Raw genomic sequence first — 26,879 nt, 5'->3', positions numbered from 1 at the left:
TTGCTATTCAGAGAGAATAATAAACTGTACAGCTAGTGCTGTCAAATAACATATTTGCACACATTTTGAAACTGTTTTCGTGTCTGAGGAAACAGGAAGTTGCCCATGCCCCACATATACATCTATCTTCAGTGTTGCTAGTAGCGATAAATCCTGCAGAAGTGTGTGAAAGCATTGATGCATTTCATACGCAGCACCCACAGATCCATCTCTGTATGATGCAATCATATGTATGCACAAAAACCAACAAAATAATGACACACAAAGACTTCCTGTTTGCACTATTGTTGCATAAGTCAATCATGGCTTTTGTCCCAGACTGCAGTGAACACCTAGCATGATGGTGCTGCCATCGTTCAGTGGCTCCCACAGTAGCCATGAGCACAGCCCAATTATGAAGCGTGAATCATGAATAGGTACTGAAATATGGCTGGCTTTTCCTTGAAGTGTCTCTCAGTCTAATTTAGGAGAGTTCATAGTCACCCTAGTTTGTTTGAAGTTCTTTGCCAACTGTTCAAGACGAAGGTTCCTTTGGATTTACTCACAGAGTTGCATAACAAAAGCGCTCTCTTCCTGTATAGAGCTGGAGCAGTATGATGTTGCCTCTTAGTTCTCAATAAAAGTTTACCAGAGTATGAGAACATTCCCAAAGCACTGCAAATTAAAGGTGCTGTAGGGAACTTTTGTAAAAAAAATATTTTTTACATATTTATTAAACCTGTCATTATGTCCTGACAGTAGAATATGAGACAGATAATCTGTGAAAAAAATCAAGCTCCTCTGGCTCCTCCCAGTGGTCCTATTGCCATTTGCAGAAAGTCATGCGCTCCCGGTAAAAAACAACCAATCAGAGCTGCGGTCCGTAACTTTGTTTGTGTTCAAAATGTAGAAAAATGAACATAATAAGCGAGTACACCATGAATCCATTTTCCAAACCGTGTTTTTAGCTTGTCCTGAATCACTAGGGTGCACCTATAATAAGTGTTTATATTCGGACTATTTTAGATTGCTTCGGGGGTACCGCGGCGGAGTAACCCAGTACCTTTGTGATTCTTCATAGACATAAACAGAGAGAAGTAGCTCCGGCTACAATGTTCTTCCACAAGACGCAAGCAGTTCTGTTTATTAACCGCTAGAGCGTCAAAAGTTCCCTACTGCAGCTTTAAAGTCTCCTAAGAAGAGAGAACAGTTGTGAGGAACATGCGTCTTGGGAGTGTGTTGTAATGCTGCCCCCTACTGCCATTCCAGAGACATATGTTCCTATTCTTGTTTTTCTAGCTTGAATCTGGTTTAGTTTGTGCTGTTTGAACGATTCTGTTTTTAATCATCAGGGCAGGGGTCCTTTGTGCATATGCAGCCAATCAGAACCTGAGTTCTCAGCTGAAGAGCATGAGGAGGCTGGTGAAGAGTAACCTGAAAGACCTGCACACCTTCGCCAATCAGACCCCGGCAGTGAGTTATACAACCAGCACTATTACACTGGGATGGATGGATGGATGGATGGATGGATGGATGGATGGATGGATGGATAGATAGATCAGATAGAATAGACAGAGAAAAGATTGATGTCAGTTTGTTGTTGGATGGACAGACAGAGAGATAGACAATGGATGGATGAATGAACGGACAGAAAATATTGATGGTCGGTTGTTTGTTGGATGGATAGACAGAGAGATAGAAGATGGATAGATAGGTGAATAAATAGATGGATGGATAGAAAGATGGATGAATAGACAGACAGAAAAGATTGATGGTCTGTTGTTGGATGGACAGACAGAGAGATAGACGATGGATGGATGGATGGATGGATAGATGGATTGATAGATGGATGAATAGACAGACAAAAAGATTGATGGTCGGTTGGTTTTTGGATGGACAGACAGAGAGATAGACGATGGATGGATGGATGGATGGATGGATGGATGGATAGATGGATTGATAGATGGATGAATAGACAGACAAAAAGATTGATGGTCGATTGGTTTTTGGATGGACAGACAGAGAGATAGACGATGGATGGATGGATGGATGAATGTGATACATTTTCAGTTGAACAGTTTAATGTCATAATATTTGATTTCATAGTGGCAAAAGTTTTCATCAGTATATGTCTTAGTACTGGCAAGCGAGGTTCTGTTTGCTAAATATATGGCTGTGTTGTCTCCCCTTTAGCAAATTGATTACCTGATCTCCAGGTATGACACCGTGAAGCAACATGTGCTGCATGACCTGGAGAGTAAGCATGCTATCGATCATCTGGAGTGGAATGGAAGGTGTTTCTGATGTGAGGACTCATGTTGTGGTCTTTCTTTAGATGTAGGTGTGATCTTGGGTGGAAGGATACATGAGGAGTTGGGAAAGGACGTGCAGCCCGCCCTCGATGGGGTTCTCAGCATGACTGGAAGTATGTCACTCCCCTTTGTGTGTGTTTTTTCCTTTCTTCTCTTTCTTTCACCTTTACCAGGAATACTATTACTATCATAATATATTGTATATCCTATGTGAATGCAATGTGGATATTCAATCCATTGCTTTAGGTGGTGTCTTATTTCACTGTTTTGTTTTTGATTTGTTAGTTAAAGTGGAGAAAGCCATTAAAGGTAAACTGTAATAGACTCTTACTGGTCCTTCCCATATCTATCTGTAACAAAGTTGTGATTGACTCCTTATTTCTTCCCACAAAACCTGGCCCAGTTATTTTCCCATGTCTATTCTTGAGTCTTTCCCTGGTGGAACCTGCCCATCATGTGTCTTAAAACCAAAATTAAATGCACTGAACGATACAAAGACAATCTCATCTAAATGGATAAGATTTAGAGTATTTTCAAACTAAATATGCATGTTTGGATTTTATGTCCTTCGGAATTAAGTGTGCCTTGGTTATTGTCTTTGTTTTGGAATGTTCATTTATGCGTGTTTGCTCGTTTGTTTCTTCTCTTAGCAATGCGGGACACTAAGGATGCTCTAGAGAATGTGAGTTTGAGCTTGGAAACTTTGCAGGAAGGGACAGTCAAACTGCAGGCGAACCTCAGCCTGGTGCGTGGCAGCCTTAGCAATGCCCTCAATGATCCTGTCTGCACAGTTACGATATCGAATGAGATTTGTCGCAACATACGAAACACCCTTCCCAAACTAGAAATTGCAGCCAACTACTCATCGGTACTAAATTGATTTCTCATCTTCTCTTCCAACATATTGCCACCAACATGGTTCACAATTGTTTTTTTTTAACTATATAAATATATATTGTTTTTTTTAGTTGTCTGATGTGACCGACCAGTTAGACAAAGTGAATGAAGTTCTAAAGACAGATCTTGGACAGATTGTGGAAAAGGTATGATTTTCTCCGATTTCTCATGACATGTTTGCATAGATTCAGGACAGAACATAAACAGGATATTCAACAAGAGAAAACTAAAAATTATCCTTTGAACATTGATTTGATCCTGACAAGTGGTCATATATAATGAAATGAATCCAAGAAGTTGGAGGCAGGGGGCTGAGGTCAGTTTAATGTGTGTGTATAATAAACACAGTACACAAAGATATTATGTAAACAAAAACTTAATCGTGATTAGTCATCTGACAGCCCTAATTTATACTGTATCACAGTTTTAATCAAATTAAAATAAGACATTACCTGAGCTCCAAATTAACATGTCAGAATGATTTCTTGCTGAAAATTAAGTCTTGCATTACAGGAATGAATTATATTTTAAAATAGAAAAACTTGGTGAGCATAAGAGATTTCTTTCAAAAACTCAACAAAAAAAAATCTTACCAACTACCTTTTGAACATTAGTGTATATTTAAAGAAATTAAGCAAGGTCAGTTTGGATTTCATGTTGGTATTAAAAGAGCATATCAGCTTTGCTCGCTCTCTCACCATTTCATCTGTGTCCCACAGGGCTTTGCATCATTCAATCAAACTCCCAACTTGGTAACAGATCAAACCCGAAATATTGTGGAAGGTGAGTTCAAAGATTAAATCTAGATTAGAATTCAGATCCTGCAGATTCATGCAGAATCCCCTTTGAGTAATTAAAAAAAATGCCTTTTCATATTTTCATTTACTAAATTTAAACAGTCACACTATTACTATTATTATTATAAGGTTATATACTTTAACATTAATTAATGTAATAGCTAACAATTAACGATACTTTTATTTTATACCTTTCTTTTTATTTTTATTCTAGTTGAACGTAACTTCCATATATATTAACACATTTTTTACATTTAAAGTTAGATTAATGCTTAGGTTATGCAGTAAAAATGTACTAATGTTAAACTAATGTTATCCAGATCAAACTCATTTAAAAGTTGCCTTACTAACAGAGTTTAACATGTAATCATTTAACAGATTTAAAGAACATATTACTTGAATTGTAATATTTAGCATTTGCACATTCCTTGTAAGGCCTGAGGAGGACGCAACACAAGTTTCACAACACAACACGCTCAATTTTCTATAAATTGCATAGATTATAAAACAGTGTTTTACACATAAAAATTGCCACTTAATGAACAACATTTTCTTATACTGTTGTGGCTCTTCTGTAGGGATGAAGGTTCTTCTGGAGGATGTCGGATCAAACGTCACCACTTTCACCAAGCTCTTCCCTGTTCACAGCACTCTGACCAACTTCACCAAAATGATCTCTCACACACACTCGCAGATCGAGGACATATACCCTCAGGTCGATCAGATGGATTTCTACAGGTACTTCAGAGGACTCAACTCACCTAGACAAAAACATTCTTGGCAAAAAGTCTTTCATGTGCCCTTGACGTTGTTCATCCTTTTTTATTTTCAGGTGGATCTGTTGTATTACCCTGTGCTGTATGGTTGTGCTTATCCTCGCCTTCAATTTTCTGGGTCTGTTGTGTGGTATTCTGGGATTTGACAGGCACGCCACTCCAACCACGCGTGGATGTGTCTCTAACACGGGGGGCAACCTGCTCATGGCGTGAGTTTGAGTGAATATATAGATATACAGCCTCTTCTGCACTCACTCATTCACACACTCTTCCTGTGTCTCTCAGTGGTGTGGGCTTCAGCTTCCTGTTCTCCTGGGTGCTCATGGGAGTGATAACAGCTCTCTTCTTGGCGGGTGGGAATTTAGAAAAGCTTGTGTGTGAACCCTTTCAAACCCAACAGCTGTTTAAGGTAAGAGAAACAACACAGTTTTTGCTTTCAAAAAGCACAAGATCTCAAATCATGCTGGAGAAAATGATCATAGAGCTTGACATGAAATCGTACTTTTATATATTATATTATATTATATTATATTATATTATATTATATTATATTATATTATATTATATTATATTATATTATATTATATTATATTATATTATATTATATTATATTATTTGCATGTGCTCTTTGTAAGTCGCTTTGGATAAAAGCATCTGCTAAATGACTAAATGTAAATATTATGTCCCGAATATGTCTCATTCAGTGTGATCATGTGTGTGTAGGTGTTAGATACTCCCAACTTGGTCAACTCCGCTTGGACAAACTTCATACCAGGATACCTGTACAATGATCCTGAGATGGACCTTACAGCATATTCTCTCTACAGGTAACCTTGTCATGAATATTTAATAACAGTGAACAATTACATAACACTATAGTAGTGTTTAGTATTGATGCTATCAGCACAAGTTTTTTTTATAATAATAATAAAAAAACATTGGACAAATTTATGAATTGAGTGTATTAAAAACTTTTCTCTGACCTTTACTTGCTGAGCCATTTTGCTCCGAGTTGTCGTTGTCCTTCAGTGGTCCAGCAGATGGCAGCAGAGAATAAAATGTCAGAAATGAAAATATATTTAACTTCTCTTTCGCAGTAATTGTAAGGACAACAGAGGGATTTACTCAGCTCTTCATCTGGATAAAGTCTTCAACATCTCGGCCTTCTTTAACACCAGTGTTGTGAGTGGATCAAGGATCTGTTCATGTGCACACACAAATCACAACTAAAGTTACTTGGACATTTATAGTCCCTCTTTGAGATTAGTAATGCTACAGTTTTTTTTTTGTTTTTTGTTTTTAAAGAAGATATTACCTTTTATTTGCCATGCATCATACCTTTTGAGTCATTTTTGAGTCAGTCTAATTTTACTCTGAAGCTGAATAATCCTGCCCCGATGCCAGGACATGTACAAACTCTGGCATCCTTCCTATAATTATTGAGGTTCAAGGTTCAGTTTCTGGGGTTATAGCTTCCATCACCACAGATGTGTGGATTGTGTCTTAAAGGAAATGCACACCATTCACTTGTTTGTTAAATAAAACTCTTGAAAAAAAAAAAATGAACAGTATGTTTTTCCAATCAGTATGTTGTTTTTCTCTCCGTTCTTTGGAACTGGCAAAATATCTTAAAACGTTTCACGCATGACCATTTTAAATATTTTATATATAGCATCTATAAATTCCTTCAGTTCAGCAGAAAGAGTTTTGTTTTCATTTAAACAGCTTCAAGCCAGCATTCTTGTTCCAGTGTCACAAAGGAGCCAAAAATCTGAGAGCACATTAAATGGAAAAATTCGAGGATTTGTATGAGATGTAAAATAAAGAAATTAATGTGAACTGCTTGGTACAAATGGACAGATCTTTGTGCTCTCAATGAGGCATACATATTAAATTTTTTCAAATCATGTAGGAGAACATAATTCAAAAAATTACAATAAAAAATTTTAACTTTACAAATTTTCACACCAAATGTTAATAACAGGATAATAATAAACGTAATAAAAAATATTATTTAAAATGTAAATGAAATAGCATTTGGTATTAATGGGTTATGTACATGTATTCTTTATTTTTATCATTTTATTATATATTGTATATTATTTATAAAATAAAATAAATAATAAAAGTATCTAAAAATGACCATATATATATATATAGGAGAACATATATATTTGAAATAAAGTTGTTATTATTCTTTACTAATGGTCCCACTGGTCAGATTATTTGTTGTAGAATATTTCCTCATGGCAGTCCATCCAGATTTCCTTGACTCGCGTCAGACTCTTACACAGAGCCTCTTTTCTTTCTGCAGTACTCCAAGGATGTGTCGAGGAAGTTTGAAGGGATGAAGGTGGACCTTCGTGGCATCATTCTTCTGGAGTCAGAAGGCAAACAGAATCTCATCAGCTTCACTGAAACGGGCATTAGTGAGATTGACTTCGCTGCCTATTTGGAGGAGGTACACACTTGAACACATTTTGATTCAAACTTTGAAACCACAGGCTTTGCCTCTATATCCTGTGGGTTCTCATGTGTTTCTGCTCATTTTTCCAGGTTAATAAAAAAGTGACTCGCATTGATCTAATTGATTTCGCAAGTCAACTTGATGCTCAAGCTGATCAGTTGGTAAGATTTATGAGGTTTATACGATTTATGTGTGGTCTAATTAATAAGGAGTTACAGTGTAAAATATTATTCCATATTTCATTAATATTACTTGCAATTCAGTGTCATGGCTACCTGTATGAACCTTTCTTCTTTGCCCTGTATCTCTCTCTTTTGCAGTCTAAAGGGACCTTGCAGACCTCATTAAAGGGACACGCTAATACTATAAGGAAGATCCACATCCAACAAGTCATCCCACTGGAGCAGTCCATGGTAATCTAGCCCTGTCTCACTGATGTTACTTTCATTGATTCTGTTGTTGAATCTTTTCTTATATATATATAAGTATTACTGATTGCAAATGAAAAACTGCAAGATTGAAAGTTCATTTTCTGTTCATATCCTGAATGATTTTCAACAATCTCTTTTTAAAAAATTTCTTTTAACACATTCAACTTGATTTATTGCTTCCCAGAAATATGTGAAAGCAAGGGTAAGCCTAACAGTAATAGCTGCGTAACCTACATGTTGTTTCCTTCCATCATGAAAAAAAAACAAGCAGCTTCATCTTATCTTTGTGCCATTGACATTTTTTAAACTTCCAAATGTGTAAATTTGAATATTTACAGATTCATAAACCTGTCAAAAGTGAAGTGTTGAATTTCTGCCCATCTAGTTGCATCAAACAGAAAACTGATTTTTTTTTTCTGTTGTTTTCACACCATTGGTTAAAGCATTTGCACTTGCAGCACTGGAACATTTATTTTCCAGTGCATACTAACATATCTATATGAGATGTGAATTATAAAGTTAATAAAATGATTCCCACTGCATGTTAAATGTGTCATATACTACAACAGTTGTGTGTCATGTTCTCTATTTATTTGTGACATGATGTGCATGTGATGCATGTAATGCTCCTATCAGGTTGCATGGCATTTTGTCACCCTGCTGATTCCCTTGAAATGTCATCTTATGTTTCCAACATGGTCATTTACAGTTTTTGCACCTTTTTATAAGCATTTCAGATTATAAATCATTTGGACATGATTCATGCTTTCTGTGTGTCTATTATCTTTCTTATTAAAGAGCACACTTAATCAGAGCATCAGACTTCTGGAGAGGATATCCTCAGACCTGTCTGTAAGTTGTTCATTTTAAAACCAAGCTCAGTTTAAAAACATCACGATAGATGCATATTTCAGAACTGATGCATTTCCGATGAGCAGTAAACACATTGGTTTTCAGGTCAGAGTTAGAGACGTACTAGAAGCTGTTGATGCCGCCCAGTACCTAATTTCCCATAATTCAACATCTGTGATCAATCAGGTATTGTGAAAGAAAAAAACATGTCTGAATGATTGGTGCATAGTTGTATTGTGCTGATGATTAATATATGCTTAAACAGGAAACCGAGAAATACAAGCAGACTATTATTGGCTATTTCAAGCAATATATCGACTGGATCAGAACATCTGTGAGTATTTTAAACCGTATCATCTATCAGAAATAGTATTAGATTGGAGGCGATTGGTCAGTTCTTTTGCATTGTTTTTGCTTGTAACCCTTTTGTTTTGCTGCCTCATTGTAGCTGGCCCAGGAGGTCGCTACCTGTAAACCACTCAGCAACATTGTGGACACGGCCGAGATCCTGGGCTGCAGTTTCCTGCTGGATTCAATGGTAAGAAAGCCATCAGCCACTTGAAACGAAAATGTTCTCAACATCATCTAATGTCCTTCATTACATTTTGACATCCATGAAATAAAAAAGGGGTGTTTAGTTTAAGATACAGTTAATATGATTGGTGATTTATACTGCCAAAGCTTATTTAAAGGAGTACAAAAGGCACTAATAAAAACAGCACATAAGAAGGCCAAACTAATTATTCACTATATATATTCAAGTCCTCTGAAGCATTTTGTGAATGTAATTTTTATTTTTATTTTTTCAATTTATTTATTTATTATAATTTATTAATTTTTTTGAGTGTCAAATCAGCATATTAGAATGATTTCTAGAAAAACTAGTTATGGCTGCTGAAAAGTCATTTATAAATTCATTTTAAAATATTAAAAACATTTATTTTGAGCTGTAATAATATATCACACTATTATTGTTTGTACTGTATTTTAATCAGATAAATGCAGCATTGGTGGGCAGGAGACTTCTTTCATAAATCCTAAAAAACTTTATTGACCACAAACTTTTAGTAAACTTCAGGGTGGGATGGGCTGCACTGCTGTGCTTTGCACGTGTGTGGTCAAAGCCCCATGGGTGGCCATGAGGAGGAAGGGAGGTGCCAGGTTTTATCTGAAATTATAGGCAAGTGTGTGAAGGATTTGTAAGGAGTGAAACGAGTGTTTGACCCCGTCACACAAATCCACGTGCGAATGGGGCCCTGTGTGTTTCACTCTTTCCTCTGTACTCCACTGCACATGTTTGAATGGCTACAAAGCGATGACATTCTATGATTGGGATCAGCTTAACTGAAGTGATCCATTGGAAGATATAGTTTTGGATAGGATAGGACTTCTATGTCATTTACTTCATTTTTGTACTGTTTTTAAAAATAAGGGTCACTTTTGGGTACAAATTTGCCCCCAAAATGTGGTTAATTAGGTACACACACACACACTGGTTTCCATGTTTACAGATACATAACCTTTCAAACACAAAACTTTCTGCATTTTTAGATTTTGATTTGTAAGTTATTTTCCTCCTGGGGTCCAACAAAAATGTCCCCACAAGGTCAAAAGTTTTACTGTATTATTCAATTTATTTAAAGTTTATTTGTATAGCACTTTTCACTTTTCAAAACATATTGTTTCAAAGCAGTTTTACAGAAAATGCTTGTTACAGTTAACAGGGATTCAAAGATGAGTGTTTCAGAATAATAGCCAGGTGTAGTGACTGTCTGAGAAGTATGAAAAGGAGTAATATATGAAAAATCTTCTTGTCAGGACAAATAAATGTATGGAGAATATGTTGCTCAAACATGTCATTTATGATTAAGCAGAGGGCAGTTTTGGGGTGGCTTTAATCTTGTGTTTATTTGTTGCAGAACACATTCTGGTTTGGATTGGGCTGTTCCACACTGTTTCTGCTCCCTAGCATTATCCTGTCCGTCAAACTTGCCAAGTTCTACCGCAGAATGGACACAGAGGATGTCTATGATGAGTAAGTATCCCAAATGTACCAAATATGTGATTGCTATTTAGCACCCCAATGATTACAGTTCTATAAACAAAGTTCTGTCACGACACCGAGACTTGCTGCTGCCAGTACATCCACAGAAACACTGCTGCTGCACATATAACACACATGAAATAACCCCTCGTAAACAGCATACATGAAATCACCCCATAGCAGAACTATGCAGGTGGAGCTGGGGAAGATGGTGGGTTTCTGAAGTGCAATGCAAATGCTACAGCGAGTATTTGAATTTTGAGCAGCGAGCTCATTGGCTGCTCATACGAAAATAAACCAATCAGCTGCGCAATGTGCATGATGTAATTATATCCGTTTGTGTTAGAACCTGGCCCATCTGTTTCTTGACAGAACTTTGGATTTAATAATGTTTGTATATTGTTTTACTTTTCTAATGAAAACAAATGACAGGACCAGACATAATGAATAATACACATATGAAAGTGCAAATACCTCATTCTTTTCTTTCTTTCAAGTAGTTAATAAATCTTTTTTCTCTCTCTCTCTGTGCTCTTTTTTTCTGTTTTTTTTTTCTCTGTTCTTTCTAGTTCCTCTGTTTCAGGGACTTGGCATTTCACGTTATGATAACCATTATTACTATTTTCATCTTTCTTCATCTTTCATCTTTCTGTCCAGCACTTTGCACTTTATGAGAATAACATGTATATATTGTACAAACAGTGGTTTGTTTTAGCATTTTTCGAGCATTCATGCGTTTACAGTCAAAAATCATCGCGATTGATATGTCACCAAGTGTCTTGACCAGAGACGGCCATTTTTGACATCTGCGTGATGTCTCTGTACACCACTACAGTGCATCTCTGTAACATTTTGTGCTTGTCTTATCTTTTTAGCATTGAGACAATTCCCATGAAAACGTAAGATGTTTTTACCCTCATACTTCTGCTGTCGACTTTACTGCTGAAACGACATCCCTTTCCTGTTTTGTACATTCAAATTTCTGCTTAATGGTGCTGGTTTAAGCTCTAATACCTTGGAATGCTTCTCGGGTGAAGGGCACTGCTTGTGTTGGTGTGTTATCTTTGAAGCTCCCTTGTTTAACATGAAGGGCTGTTAAACAGAGACCTTAAGAGCACACCTTAAAACTATTGCTGTACATTCTACAAGATACGATTGCAATTTCATACTCTTGAGTATCTTGAGTGTAAAAAATTTTAAGAACGATTTAAATTTAAGCTTATTCATAGTCGCATGCCATTTCTCTCATGTCACATTATGTTTCGTTTAATTTTGTCTATGTAATGTTTTATTTCAGTATGGAAATTTTGTATTAATGGTTATTATAATGAACATTTATAAGGTATCCAAAATCCTGTAATGGCAAGGTAATCAGAACCATATCCCCATATACACCCTTCTTGTGGTACGCTAATAAACTGCATGCATTGGGGAAACAGATCGATTGAGGTTGATAATGAGGTGTCAGGGCTCCGATGCATGCACAGTTTGAAATTGGCCTTTGCACAAAGAAGCACCTGCGAATCTGATTTTTTGTTGTTGTTGTTAAACTAGTGCTTGCATGCTGGCTTATTCAACAGCAGTAATGCATAATTTGTGCTTTGCACTCTTGCATGATATTTTAATTTATATTAACACTGCATGCATTAGATATTACAGAATTTATTGATTGGCTAAATTCACATTTGTGAATTTATTCAAATTTTTTCTACCTGTGTGACTCTTGAAATTTATGCTGGGCTGCTATGGCTGTGAATGGTCTTTCTCTCTAACTCATCACTAATGGCATGTAACATCAAAACATGTAACAGAGCTCAGGATGGAGGGCGAGAATGACACGGAGCTTATATACATACAAACACTATCATTCAAATGTTTGAGGTCCATGAGATCTTTGTAGGTTTTTGAAATAAGCGAGCATTTATTTACAGAAGAGGATTAGGGCCAAAATAAAAGATTTAATATTAGAAAAATAAAGATTAAAGTCATTATGTTTTGAGATAAAACTAATTAAATTTCAAGAAAAAAAGTCCAGATAACATGTTAAGAATTAACTCATTGAATTATGAAAAAAACCCTTAATGAATTTTAACAATTTTAATCTTGTATTGTAATGACTTTGATCTCGAGATGGTTTTATTTTTCTATTATTGCTTATTCCTAATCCTATTCTCTATTTATTTGATCAGAAATATATACTGTCATACTGTAAAATATTACTACAATTTAAAATAGATGTTTTCTATTTAAATTTTACATTTTTGTGATGGCAAAGCTAAATTTTCATCAATCATTACTCCAGTCTTCAGTCTCACATGATCCCTCAGAAATTATTCTATTATGCTGATTTGCTGCTCAAGAAACAATTTTAGCATGATTCATGTTGAAAGCAGATGTGCTGCTTAATATTTTTGTGGAAGCTGGGATAAATTATTTTTCAAGGTGCTTTAACGAACAGAAAGTTCAAAAGAACATATATTTGAAATACTCTTACTGACCCCAAACTTTTAAAAGGTAGTTAATGTATTAGCCTAGATGTTACGAGTTTAGACTTAATATGCCTTACCACTTGTGCTAAGATATAATAAAGCAATGATAAGGTTTTTCACATTTTCAGGTGTGGAATTGCTTGATTAGAATTGAAATTGAAAATAGGGATACTAGATATATATACTAAATATGCTGTAGGTGATAACGGAGAGTTTCTAATTGGATTAGTGCTATCACAGATACATGTCATTTCTATCAGTTGGTAGCACATTTATAATGTGAGGCGTTCTAAATAAAAATCACCTACAGAACCTTTAATTATTAACCATAGAGCTATATGTGTTATTATTAAAGCCCCGTCCTGCTCTTCTGTTGATGGGTTGAAGATGGATGGAGAGCTGATGGAAGCATCTCAGTGGTGTGTGTGGATTTTAAATACACTCTAGGCCTAACAGTTTTTCCCTTTGTGCCTTAAGCATCCCTACTTATGACACTATGACTCGATTCCCACGGGCCTCTGCGCCCCCGCGCCATGCCGACTGGTGACTCTGAGGAGGACGGTCTGTCTTGAAACTACAGAAAGGTACTGAGGGCTGCAGATGAGAGCAAATTGACTTGATCTTTCTCTCTAACAAGCATCTTCCTCCTGTCCAGACTGATTTCATACTATGCATTTGTTTGATTGCCTCCTAATCTTTTCTCTCTTGTATCCTCTATTGGCATGCACTATAAAATATTTCTGTTTCTTCTTTTTTTTCTGTCATTACACCAACAGCATGTTTAGTTTTTGTATCCCATCTTCCGAAGCATTCCGCCTGGATAACATTTCTGTAAAGCTTTGTGTGAATTGTGTTTTTAGGGTCCATCACTAACCACTCACCCATCTCATTGTGATCCACCAATGTTTGACTTCAAACATTCCTGACAGCTCTGCAAACAGATATATGCCAGCACTCTCTGTGTGTTTTGTTTCTTTACCTTGGTCTAAAATTTCATCTCCCCTCTCACATTTTATGTGCACCAGTTCATTCACATCAGTCTTTGCCATTTATCATTCAATCTGAAACTGCGCAGCGGGAGTAATTCTGCTATATTTGTTTCTTTTCTCATGTAGTGATATTGGAAACTGGAATTAAACCTTTGTGGAATGTAAGTTGTTTAAATTGACCTTGTTTTACATTAAATCAGTGCTTCTCAAACTTTTAGACTCCAAGGCCCCCCACTGTCCACAACAATATTCCAAAGCCCTATGATTTTTACAGTTGTTTGTGATTTACTGGAAAAGGATAAGGATTTTTGTTTCCCACAATTTCTACCTAATGTAATATTTTACAGCTAGAAAATTGTATATTCATTAAAAATTCAAAGAGTTACATGTTTTTATTATTTGACATGACCATTCCAGATCTGGAAAATGGTTATAGTTAAATTAAAGTAAAACCATTAAAAAATATAAACTTATATATAAACCTGATTAAGCTCGTTGCCAAGACAAAATGTAATTTATTTTAACCTAATATAATTAAAAGTAAAATAAAATAAAGTGTAGTAAAAACTAGATATGCATGCTTTAAAAAACTAATAAAAATTACAAAAACTAAATTTAAAATGAAGTGTACAGGAAAGTTAATTCAAAATATTTAAAAACTACAATAGTGTCTTAATTGTACTAAAATAACACTATGGCTTGAGTTTTAGGTTATTTAAATGCTTGTTTTGTCTTATTTTAAAACACCTTGAGGCACGGTCGTCTGGTTGAGAACCACTCAACAGAATAAAAAGACTCTATAATTATGGTATGCATTGTACAATACTAGAATGGCCCTCTCACTGACTTTCTTCTTTACCACAGACTCTCTGTCAACGGCATGCTCAGCTCTTAAGAAAAGGAAACTCACACACTTGAAGCTCGGACCTGTTGTCCATGTTCCCATCACATCAAGATGACTTTTATCGAATTGTTGTTGTTTTGACTATTTTGCACCCTTCTGATTATGGACTGTCCCCTCAACGATCCTCTGAACTCCCATCCTGTCATAGTCAGGGAGGCTTCACAGTATCTGGCTGTTTTAACTACTACATGTGTCTTTGTTTACAGTCATTGAGAAATCACGTGTGATGAGCATACCAATGCTTCGACTGCTGTTTCCTTTTTTCTTTTAACAATGTGGAGAATTCAACATGTTGCTGAGTCTTGTCCACTGAGCGGCCGAATGGGTTTTTATTGGAACAGATCAAGCCAGCCACCCATGAGCCACAAACATTACATGTAAACAAGGATATATAGGTTTTCAAAAACATGCTAAGTGCTAACTAGTATTAATTCGGTACAGATAGATGTTGTCAAGCCATTTTAAGGGTGAATTTATTGTTGCCTTTCCAGACTTTTAGCTAGTGAAACATGTTAGCCACAGTTCACAAGAGCAGGTCTTAGATTAGTTTGAAGTGGAGATCGCTAAACCACATTTGATACCGAGCTGTGGTTAGCAGTTTATTAAGACATCTATATACGTTAATGCTCACTTTTGTACTGAAAATTTAAGATATGATGCATCTGTATTTAGTAATACCCCTAAAAGATCTTGCTAGTTTAACGTACTTTAGTTTAGCTGAATATATCAGTTATTAATGATTTTTCAGTTCCTAATTTTGCTGACTTGTACTAATGACTATTGTTCTCCAACATGTTGTTGGACACCAAATCGTGTTTCATTGTAGGTCTCAGGTTTTAGGGCTTTCTGTTTACTTGATATAACAATATTTGTGGAAATACATCTGTCGGTATTTAAACTTATTGTCAACTTTAAAGCAAGTGAATGTACCCCAGAGAGACATTTGCTTGTACGAGGGCAAGAGAAGACCACAGAGCCCATTCACAACAACTTTTACGGAGCCTATTTAACGCTGTCATAGTCATTGACAATAACTCCACCAAATATTTCAACTGTTTAATGTTAGAGACATTATGTCTGGTGCTACATATTTTTGCTCAGATCCTTCACTCATTGTGTATATGGCAGTGTTATCAGGGCCTCAGGTAAAATGTTGTACTTGATTTATATCCAGAAAGGTCCCGTCACCTCACAGTCTCACTGTTTTGCCATACTACACGTAGCATGCGCATACTTGGTGTTCAAGCTTGCTCGAAGATGTTTAGTCTTGGTGGGCCTGGTTGTCAGTGCCGTTGGTTTTCAAGTCCATGTGGTTAGGCTGGCTAAAACTGTAAAATATTGTGAATAAAATTTCAGATGAAAAATGTTCTGGTGTTGTAAATTTACAATTCAACTGCTGTACATAGCATTCAACTGAGTTCACAAAAGATCGATTAAAAGAATAAAAGGAGGGATGTAAAAAATAAAAACAAGGAAGTACTTCTATTTGTAAAACGAGTATAGCTTACAAAACCTACAATGTCACAAAAACACTTTCAAATCTTATATATATATATATGTCTATAATTTTGACAGTTAATTGAAAAAATACTAGGTTAGTGTACATACAGAAAATGACTATGACAATCATAAACTAAAATATTGTGAACTACATCAAATTATTATATAACAAATGGGACATTTCAAATATCTGGGTCACTTTGGACTAACTGATTTCTACCCATGATAACTGTAATTCCTTAAAGCAGGATGGATTCTGATCAGTTGTTCTGATTCAGTTTTCATTATTCATAAAGTGTGAAAGTGATCACAGTGATATCCTTCCTCTGTGCTGTTATTAAATTTCCAATAATTTTTCAACTATATTTTATATAAATCTATCTATTATTATAGAGTTACTGGCCTTTGTTTGAATGGGCCTTAACGCTTGTCATCTGTTTCTCATTCTTCAGTTTTCTCTAGAAAAGTCTCCATTGGTTAGACAGGCAAAGAGAGTCTGGAACTTGTGGAAACCATTAAAACGCAGCAAAGGAAGCCAAAAATGAAAGCTGTAATTGGCCTCTCACGCATCCACAGATCCTTTGATTCCAGTTGAGTTGATTTGTTCTGGATGTTTATATTTCCATTCCTACATCAGTTACAAGGACCACCTGCTTCCAGCTACAAATGACTGTTTGACAAATGAAGATGTCATTAGTTCATGTCTATCATAATTCAGAAGTTCAGACACACTTTCAGAAATGGCATCTAACTCCATGCCTCATCTCTTTAATAGAGCATAATCATTAATGCAGAATTTTAAAATCATTTATTTTGAATTAAAGTAAATACTGTATGTTAAGTATGAAACATTTCCAAAAAAAAAAACAGAAGATTTTGTTTTCATACATCCACTGAACTGGTTTAAATCAAGATTAAAATTTCTGGGAGGGCATGGACAGACTGTTTCCCAACATCATAAACATAAACACTGACTAGAAAACTAATATAGCTGCGGTGTACTGTGAATTATACAACCAATGCCAAAAAAGTTTCAGAATTGAGATTGTAAAGTGCAGTTCACAGTTCCACTTACTTGTGTCTAAAAACAATTGATTACATATGTGTGCCTGCTTCTTATTGGCAGTCACCAGATGGCAAAGCTAACAATACATTCCCCAGGCAGAACGGCAACTTGTGGTGCAACTTTTTTTAATCTCAAAATACCTCTTTGTGACCAAAACATTTAAATAGTGGAGTTAGAAGTCTCTCCGCCAGTGTGAGCGCCTCACAACATGTGGACAATCACAAGCACGCTCCTGCTTGCATGCTGCCTCCAGGCAGCTTTAGTTCAGAGCCAGGACCACGACGACATCGAGCCAGGACACACGGGGAACGTTTGGGAAGACATGCTTGACTTTTTCACCAGAGACACCAGAGATGAATGCAGCATGAGCATAAGAACACAAGATGATCTGACGAAGCTCCGCATCACTTGCCTGGGCATGGAGCGCTCTTACTGGTGTGAATATCAGGGCAAGCCTCAGGTCTGCCGCACTTACAATAACAGACCACAGCATTACTTCAGGCAGATCATGTGGGACCTCCGCAAGCTGACGAATGCTTGCCAGGGCCAGCGTGTCCTCAGGCCTTTAATGTGCAGGAGAGCATCAAACGAAGCCCAGATGGTCTTCACAAGCGCTTCCTCATCATACGCCGAGCCACAGGAAAGGCGCTACAGACCTGTGCAGGTGAGACCACAACAACGGGAGCAGAGGCCAAAGCCTACTACACCACAAACATTAAGAACCCAACCAGCCAGAATTATTCAGGACAAACCAAATCAACCCAAAGCTGTCAAATCCACCACACAGAGGAGAATCATTACACCAAAACCTACTGTGCCACAACCAACTACGCAGGTACCATTGAGTGAGGCCAAGAAACTTGCCCAGGATTACTGCTGGCGCTCATTTCGGGGAGTGTGTTCCTTTGTCATAGGGTGGTTCAGAAACTAAGAAAAAGGTAGGATTTTTTGAAATGGCCAAATAATTTTATCAACACATCATATCCACATTATTTTGAAGAAGTGGTTGGTACTTTTGTAAATTGAATGTGCAAGGCCTTCCTGTGTCATTCGCTTCCAGTTATTTTACCTTTCCAAAAACTTGGTTGCTTGATATTGCAGACTGGTATTGATCATTTTGTTTTAATTCATTATTATAATCTTAAATATTCACTGGTTTACATCGCAAATATTTTTACAGCACCTAGTTATTCTTCTAGTTATTTACCTAATGAAATTCAATCTTGCATATTCAAAGAAATTAACTTACTTCCTCCTTGCAATATAATGGAAACTTACATAGATATATAAGTGTGTGTATAAGTTCTGAATCTGAAACCTGTGTTTCCTCTCTTTATATCACTGCAGCCAATCACAATCCTGCAAACAACAAAACCCCATTCAAGATTACTCCAAATGTCTAAGAGCAGGAAGGTTTTGGACTAACAGAGAGAAATGGAGGTGTGTGTTACGACTGACATGACTCTGAGAACACCATCAATATATTCTTATGTATTGTAAACGTACAGACTCTGATCTAATCGTTATCAGAATTGACAAGATTACACTGCTAGTTATCAAAAAATGTAGATGTTGAGCATAATGCTGCCATGTTTTTCTATATGATGAGGAACTTCATGTGTACTGAATACTATTTGTATTAATCTTGCTATGTTATATATTTATGAGTGCTGACCAATTATTGGTCAGTATTTCTGAAAGCTGTGGAGCCGCAGGTCACTTCAGACTGTGATATATCAATTTGAAAAAGGTGTAATGTACATTAGATATATCTCTGTTTTATAGTAGAGTAGGTGATACTCAAATCTATATATGTTTTTTTTCTGAATAAATTTTGGTTCTTTATCTTTTCTTTTCGTGTGGGAGTGATTTGCATGAGCGTGACAGTAGAGGGCGCTATTGTTTTAGAAAATACTTCGTATCTGAGAACGGTCTTTCAAGTGTAGGTCTGTGAGGGCATTTACCATACAACATTATGATAACCATAGTCCACCACAATACTGTATTTACTTGTTCATAAAAAATATGTTATGCTATGTATTTTATTACTGTTTAAAAAGTTTAATTCATAGAAAGATGTCACCTTTTTCACTTTTTATAGCAGGGCAGGGCACGTAGGCTATGCCTATTATACAATGTTTGTACAATATTTTGGTTGTTAACATACAGATAATTTTATAATGTGAGAGTGAATTAAAATACATATGTTTCAATAATAAATTGCTGTCTTGAATAACATTAATTTTAGTTATGACTGAGATCTTTGGATATATTTTTGATACCTAGCAGAGTATGACATCCGAGATAAGATAGTAAAAGGACCTAGTTCGCAGATGGCCAAATAACTTAGCCAGGACGGAGAAGAGAACCGTTTCATTAGTGCATGGTAGGTTATTCATTTTATACAGCTGCATTATTTGATTTTGTAGGCTGTTCAGTCTTGTAAATTTGGTCATTGTTGCATTATTGTAGCATTTACCTATCGTCGTCCATATTCATCGTTTTTCCTGTTTTCTCCGAGTCCGCCTGTTCAAAAGAACCAATTCGCATAAATGAATCTCGGGTCGGAACTTACGTGTAGCCTTGCGTTCTTATTAACAGTTTGACAGAATATTAACATGAAAGCTACCGTTTTATGGAGTTATTTTTGAACTATGATGATCACTTATGAATTATAAATAAACCTAGACATGCCATCAAAATCATCGATTGCCAAATTACTTAAATCCATCCAAACAAGACACGTGTAGACTGAGGGAGGTGCGTGCGCGCGAGGTGCTCTATGGCAGTAACGAACTTAAGGTGCAAAACCCAAGATTTCACAGATCTGTTGTATTGTTTTCGGAAAACCCACAAATGTCACGTCCAGTTTTTGTTCTCTGAAAAAGCAGAGGACATTGTGTCGCGACTCTTCGGCGATGGTTAAAGCCGGTATGTGCCGGAGCGCGCCCGTGGAAGCGCACTTCAGATTGAAGCACACGCGGCCCTCCTCCAGAGTCCCATTACCGACAACCGCTGGGAATAATCAGTGTCCTGACCGGATGGAGAGGCTGAGAGTGGCCGAAGAACACTGCAGCAGCGCCTGGTCTTCACTGTGTACATTCCTCTTCTTGATGCTTGAGAATGATGAATGCTCGTGACTGACTTTGAAAAGACTATGTTAATTTATGAATTAAATTAACTTGTTGCACTACAATTATTTTCCTATTTTGTGATTCATTATTAGCATTTAAAATTAACTTTACATATATATATATGGCCATCATCCAAAAGAAAAAGGAGACATTAATTCAGAAGCTGGAGGTTCATCCCAAAATATGACAGTGTAATTACCTTTTGGTTTGCATAACATGAAAGTAATATGGTGACAAAAATTGGAGAGAAAAAATATGTGGTTCTTCTGAAACTGCAAAAGAAATAAAACCTTAGATAACCAGTGCAGAGAAGCCGATGGGCTCCTTAAGATAAAATGTCTAAAGAACCATACCAAATAATGTCTTATCAAATAATGTCTAAATAATGAACAAAAATGTTTAAACGTTTGTTTGAAATATCAAAATTCAGTGTCCCCGTGCACCATAACAGAAAAAAACTAAATGTGTGTTTTTATGTTTGGTGTCTAGAGACATAGTTGAAATGGAAATGAAATGTATATTGGTGTTTGTAATCATACTGAGTGATCTCTGGAATAAAATGGCAATAAAATGAAAATAATAATAATTATTATTATTTTCTCTATTAGCCTATCTCTTATCCTCATTTGAATATGAATATTCATGATAGTTTGGAAAGGTTGTTCTAAGCATGGAAACTAGCTTAAAGGGTTAGTTCATCCAAAAATGAAAATTATGTCATTAATAACTCACCCTTATGCTGTTCCAAACATGTAAGACCTCCTTTTATCTTCGGAACACAGTTTAAGATATTTTAAATTTAGTCTGACAGCTCTCAGTCCCTCCATTGAGACTGTGTGTACGGTATACTGTCCATGTCCAGAAAGATAAGAAAAACATAATCAAAGTAGTCCATGTGACATCAGAGGGTCCGTTGGACTTTTTTGAAGCATCGAAAATACATTTTGGTCCAAAAATGGCAAAAACGACGACTTTATTCAGCATTGTCTTCTCTTCCGTGTCTGTTGTGAGAGAGAGAGTTCAAATCAAAGCAGTCTGGATATCCTGTTCGCGAACGAATCATTCAGTTCACCAAATCAAACTGAATCGTTTTAAACTATTTAAACCATCTCTAATATGCATTAATCCACAAATGACTTAAGCTGTTCACCTTTTTAATGTGGCTGACACTCCCTCTGAGTTCAAACAAACCAATATCCCGGAGTAAATGCATGCACTCAAACAGTACACTGACTGAACTGCTGTGAAGATGAACACCGAGCCGAGCCAGATAACGAACAATAGACTGACTCGTTCACGAGTGAAGAACCGGTTGCATCGGTTTTCGGATCACCAGTAGTTCTTTCGGACAGTTCGATTCAATAAACTGGTTGAAGAAAACTGTTCACCGGTTCCTTTGCGCTCGACGTAATGGCGTCATTTGTGATGATTGCCCTTGATTCAAGCCTTCAGTTTACCCGCGCTCATAACACTAGCACAGAATCAGTTCAGAATCAATCACCAAAATAATCAGTTAGGTTCAGGCGCCCTGTGTGTCAGTCTACTTCACGCTGAATCACACATTGCACAGTATCATCAGCTCATCGGTTCACGAATCGGACGCGTCTGACAGAAACGGCTCTTCACTCATGAACGAGTCAGGCTATTGTTCGTTATCTGGCTCGGCTCGGTGTTCATCTTCACAGCAGTTCAGTCAGTATACTGTTTGAGTGCATGCATTACTCCGGGATATTTGTTTGTTTGAACTCAGAGGGAGTGTCAGCCACATTAAAAAAAGTTAACAACTTAAATCCATTTGTGGATTAATGCGTATTAGAAATGCGAATCGTTTAAAACGATTCAGTTCGATTTGGTGAACTGTATGATTCGTTCGTGAACCGGATATCCAGACTGCTTTGATTTGAACTCTCTCTCACAACAGACAGGGAAGAGAAGACAATGTTGAATAAAGTCATTGTTTTTGCCATTTTTGGACCAAAATGTATTTTCGATGCTTCAAAAAATTCCAACGGACCCTCTGATGTCACATGGACTACTTTGATGATGTTTTTCTTATCTTTCTGGACATGGACAGTATACCGTACACACAGTTTCAATGGAGGGACTGAGAGCTCTCGGACTAAATCTAAAATATCTTGTTCCGAAGATAAAAGAAGGTCTTACATGTTTGGAACAGCATAAGTTATTAATGACAAAATTTTAATTTTTGGATGAACTTACCCTTTAATACTTTACTCTGCTTTGACCCAGATAGATCTCAAACCATATACTATTTATGGAGGTATTTAAATCAGTGCATGTGTGTGTGTGTGTGTGTCTCTGTGTGTGTGTGTGTGTGTGTGTGTGCAAAGTAGGGATATTATTGTTAACCAAAACCATTAAAAACACCATTAAAAAACTTCAGATAAAATTTAAATAAACTGAAAAAAATAAAATAATAAAAATGTAATAAGCTATAACTAATAAATGAACAATGAATATATACATTTAAAAAACATATAAAAGAATAATTCAACTGCATCTCTGCATGAATTGTAGCTTTATCTCAGTTGAGGAGTGGCTGTTTTTTTCTTGCATGTATTTTCAAGTAGAAACACTGAATGACTTGATTTAAACCCAGATTAATTACTCCAACAGTGATCACTGCATTCCAGCTGAAGCCATGTGCTTCTTTCCTACTAGTCATTACAAGAATTCTTGGAAATTGTTATTCTGCAAGCTGCAGCTGGTGAACAAATTAAGTATAGAGCCCATGTTAACAAAGTTCAGAGCTGGAAAGATATCAAGACAATATGAATATTAAAAGCCTAAATTAGCCTTAAAGGGATAGTTCACTCTCAAATTAAATTTTGATATGTTTTAGCTTAATTCGAGGACATCCAAGATGTAGGTTTCTTCGTTTCCTCAGTATTTCCCATTTTGATATTTTTAGGTCCAACCGTTCTTGTCTGTGACTCACATAATGGATGTCTATGGTCACCACCTCAAAGAGCATGCACAGAGGAGTCAAAATTAAACAATTCCTGAAATCTGTGTAAACCATAGGCAGTAAGTGTAAACAATGAGTGATGTACACGCGCGAGAGATGGCTTCCAGCGCTTTCCGCGCTTGCGCAGACTAAGCCAGAGCGCGCGCGCACGTCACATCAGGAAGCACTCGTGAACTTAGATCAGTTGGACGTGGTTGTGTACAAGAGGTAAAAACTATATAAATACTGTCCGTTTTCTTACACAAACCGCTCATTTTGTGTCTTAGGTCATCAATGTGTACTTACGATGGGGAATTGTTTAATTTTGACACCTCTGTGCATGCTCTTTGAGGTGGTGACCATAGACATCCATTATGTGAGTCACAGACAAGAACGGTTGGACCTAAAAATATCAAAATGGGAAATAGAGGAAAACTGAGGAAACAGAGAAACCTACATCTTGGATGTCCTTGAGGTAAGCTTAAACATACCAAAATTTAATTTGAGAGTGAACTATCCCTTTAAAGGCGCTATATGTATTTTTTTCTCAGCTAGAGGGCGCATATTCAAATGATGCTGTAACTGAGTGTGGAATCATGGGGGTTGTCAGTTCATCCCAACGACTGACACAATCCGACGTGATTCGGGGAGAAATCACATTCATGTATGAGCTAATGATTTATTAACATAGGATGAAGCAGGGTAAGGCTGAAAGTCGTCAAAGCAAAATGTGAAAGACACAGCTCAGAAGCAGTGGAGCTTTTATTATGTTACAGTCGACCACTTTCGCTCCTTCAGATCATGCGTACGTGGGGGGGGGGGCAGCACTGTTTTATCATAGATACATTTGAAAGTTCTATTATAATGCTACTCTGTGCAATCCATTAAATGCACAACTTATTAAAGCATCTTTGGTTTTTCCAAGTTTTCTCCAAAACAAAACCGGAAATCGAGGGTGTATGATGTCATTGGCAGGCGACACAATGACACTATGGACACGGTCATATTGTGCCTTTAATTAATATTATTGTTAGTATTTTTTTATGATTGTTTGGATATGCCAATATAAAATTTTCCTCTTGCGATTAACTGCTCATGCTTTTATCACAGTATTTTATTTTGAAATTTAGTTTAAAAAACGTGGTCATATTACAGTTTAACAGGTTAAATAACTTTTTTTCATAACAAAAACAACTGAATATTTGACCCATAGGTATCACTTTACAATAAGATCTCATTAGTTAACAATTAACATTCACAATGAGCAATAGCTACAATTGCTACATTAGTTATTTGTAAAAAAAAAAAAAAGTCTTAGTTCACGTTAGCTCATTAAATAACACAATTGTAACTTCAGATTTTAAGAATGTGTTATTAAATATCGGAATACCTGATTAATAAATGTTCAGAAGAACTTTTAATTGGCATTTTATGTTAACTAATGAATTAACTAATGTTAACTAATGAAGCCCTAATTTAAAATGTGAATTAATAGTAATGAATCAAAAAAACATTCAAACATTATCTAGGACATATTGTAGTCCAGATTAAAATGAAGAAAAAAAGTTTTAAAATAAATAGTATTAAGTCTAAATACTTGAGTATTTGGCACTGTGATAAGCATCATAGTGAAAACCCAAACCTGAATGATTCAGAAAAAATTATTTAAATACGTTTTAGAAAGTAGTGCAGATGCTTTATTTATGGGGTTTCCAGGGTAAGGGCTCCATTTTCTGCAGTTTAGCGCCATCTGATGTCAGAGAGGGTATGTGCTTTCATTCAGAACGTCTCTCACATGTTCTCCCATGTGCTTCTCATGCCTGCTTATTTACATCAGTGCCACAGGCATTTCAAGCAACATACAGTGGTGTTGTGCATTTTGACCACTTGATCGGAATAGTATTCTTAAAATGCATCCCAAATCCAGAATAATTTAGAAGTGCCTACGATAACAATATCGTGCTTACCGTAATATGTAATTACCATGATATATAGCATTCCCGAATACCGGCACATGTCTAGTTTGGCATAATTACTGTTATTGTAATTGGAAATGGTTTATTTTGTTATATTACAGTTTACTTTTACAGTTTTACTGTTCCTTATGAACAAACCCTCTGAATTGGAGGGTTTGAATATGTTCTATAGCAATACATTACTTTTTTAAAGCTTCAAATACATATTTCAGGACGTGGCTCTCACTACAATCCAAGTGGTCTGTCATGAACCAAACATTCAAGCTCACAAAACTGATTTTAGCATCTTGTGGGTTTTTGGTTGCCATACCAGCCTGTGATTACGAAATTAAACACACTCACGCATGTTGTGGCCTCTTCTTTCCAAAAACATAATTCCCACCAAAATTATGAACACGTTCAGAATCCATTATTGCAGTCTGCTGATGTTTTCAGTCTGTCATTTAAAGAAAATCAACCAAAATATTTCTGGACTTCTAACTTGCAAGAAAGATAACGCAAGAAATAAGACTTTTTAATAGAGATAAAGTTAGATATTGTAAAATCTGCACACACACCTTTGGCCATTGAGTTACAGAGGGGAATCTAATACAGCACAAATACGCCCAAAACTGCATCATTTTGCCCAGCCTAAAACAGGTATTTGCATGAAGAATTAATTTGCCTCTATAGTTCCCATATAAATACTTGTTGCGTGACATTTAAGAATGAAAGAATAAGAATTGATAAGATTTCAGTTCTTTGCTCTTTTCATCTATTAATGAAGGTGTGGTGCTTACTTAAATAGGATGCTGAGAGCTTTCTTCTCCCACTGAGATTAATTCAATCACTGCTCTCATGTAACCTCTCAAGGGGATCTTTTACTTCCTGGTGGGTCCTGCAGGGTGTGGTTTCGTGAAGGTTTTCATATGGCCTGAGGTGGCCTGATCTCACACCCTGACATTCTGAATACTGATTGGCTAAAATAATGACCTTAATAAATTCCATCCTGGAAATAGTGGATTCCTCAGTAGAAATTGGGGGCTTTGTGCTGAAAGTGCCAGCTTTGGGATTTAGTAGAGATTTAGAGCTATGTACATTCCACATTGCACACATAATAAAAGTATGCAATCTTTATAAGAGTCTCAACAATCTTTGTAGCTCATACTGAGTTAAGTAATATAATATTCAGCTGTACACTGTAGAAGTACATGTAACAGTCACCTCAACTAATATAAATACATCTTCTTTGAATACCTCAGGAATGCATTTATTATCAGGTTTTGTAAGAATGGTTTCAGTCTTGCTGAAGTAAAATA

At 36.3% G+C, this 26,879-nt stretch overlaps 2 protein-coding genes across 13 annotated transcripts in view; both read left to right on the top strand.

The window, feature by feature from the left end:
* The window catches only part of LOC127971147 (prominin-1-A), a 44,755-nt gene extending 28,452 nt beyond the window's left edge, over window positions 1-16,303 (top strand). For 2 of the 12 annotated variants that reach the window (XM_052573964.1, XM_052573968.1), the window contains 25 exons: window positions 1,332-1,452; window positions 2,173-2,236; window positions 2,315-2,404; window positions 2,577-2,600; window positions 2,942-3,159; window positions 3,260-3,334; window positions 3,908-3,971; window positions 4,564-4,723; window positions 4,818-4,970; window positions 5,047-5,170; window positions 5,485-5,588; window positions 5,859-5,943; window positions 7,076-7,222; window positions 7,318-7,389; window positions 7,549-7,641; window positions 7,844-7,861; window positions 8,458-8,511; window positions 8,617-8,697; window positions 8,777-8,845; window positions 8,960-9,049; window positions 10,431-10,546; window positions 11,431-11,454; window positions 13,522-13,628; window positions 14,160-14,194; window positions 14,898-16,303. In XM_052573964.1, coding sequence (XP_052429924.1) covers window positions 1,332-1,452; window positions 2,173-2,236; window positions 2,315-2,404; window positions 2,577-2,600; window positions 2,942-3,159; window positions 3,260-3,334; window positions 3,908-3,971; window positions 4,564-4,723; window positions 4,818-4,970; window positions 5,047-5,170; window positions 5,485-5,588; window positions 5,859-5,943; window positions 7,076-7,222; window positions 7,318-7,389; window positions 7,549-7,641; window positions 7,844-7,861; window positions 8,458-8,511; window positions 8,617-8,697; window positions 8,777-8,845; window positions 8,960-9,049; window positions 10,431-10,546; window positions 11,431-11,454; window positions 13,522-13,591 — 2,116 coding nt within the window. In that variant the 3' untranslated portion in view covers window positions 13,592-13,628; window positions 14,160-14,194; window positions 14,898-16,303. The other 10 variants (XM_052573966.1, XM_052573969.1, XM_052573967.1 and 7 more) reach the window with 9 other exon arrangements.
* Window positions 16,304-17,703: 1,400 nt separating this feature from the next.
* On the top strand, window positions 17,704-19,232 carry LOC127971165 (fibroblast growth factor-binding protein 2-like). The gene is made up of 2 exons (XM_052574006.1): window positions 17,704-18,441; window positions 18,851-19,232. Exon 1 carries the CDS (start codon window positions 17,712-17,714, stop codon window positions 18,432-18,434), a length of 723 nt encoding a protein of 240 aa, XP_052429966.1. The 5' UTR covers window positions 17,704-17,711; the 3' UTR covers window positions 18,435-18,441; window positions 18,851-19,232.
* The last annotated feature ends 7,647 nt before the right edge of the window (window positions 19,233-26,879 follow it).

This window comes from Carassius gibelio, chromosome B14 (genome assembly GCF_023724105.1).
Source record: "Carassius gibelio isolate Cgi1373 ecotype wild population from Czech Republic chromosome B14, carGib1.2-hapl.c, whole genome shotgun sequence".
Classification (NCBI taxonomy): domain Eukaryota; kingdom Metazoa; phylum Chordata; class Actinopteri; order Cypriniformes; family Cyprinidae; genus Carassius; species Carassius gibelio.
The sequence above is the reverse complement of the archived record's forward strand: the minus strand, read 5'-3'. Positions and strand labels throughout refer to the sequence as shown.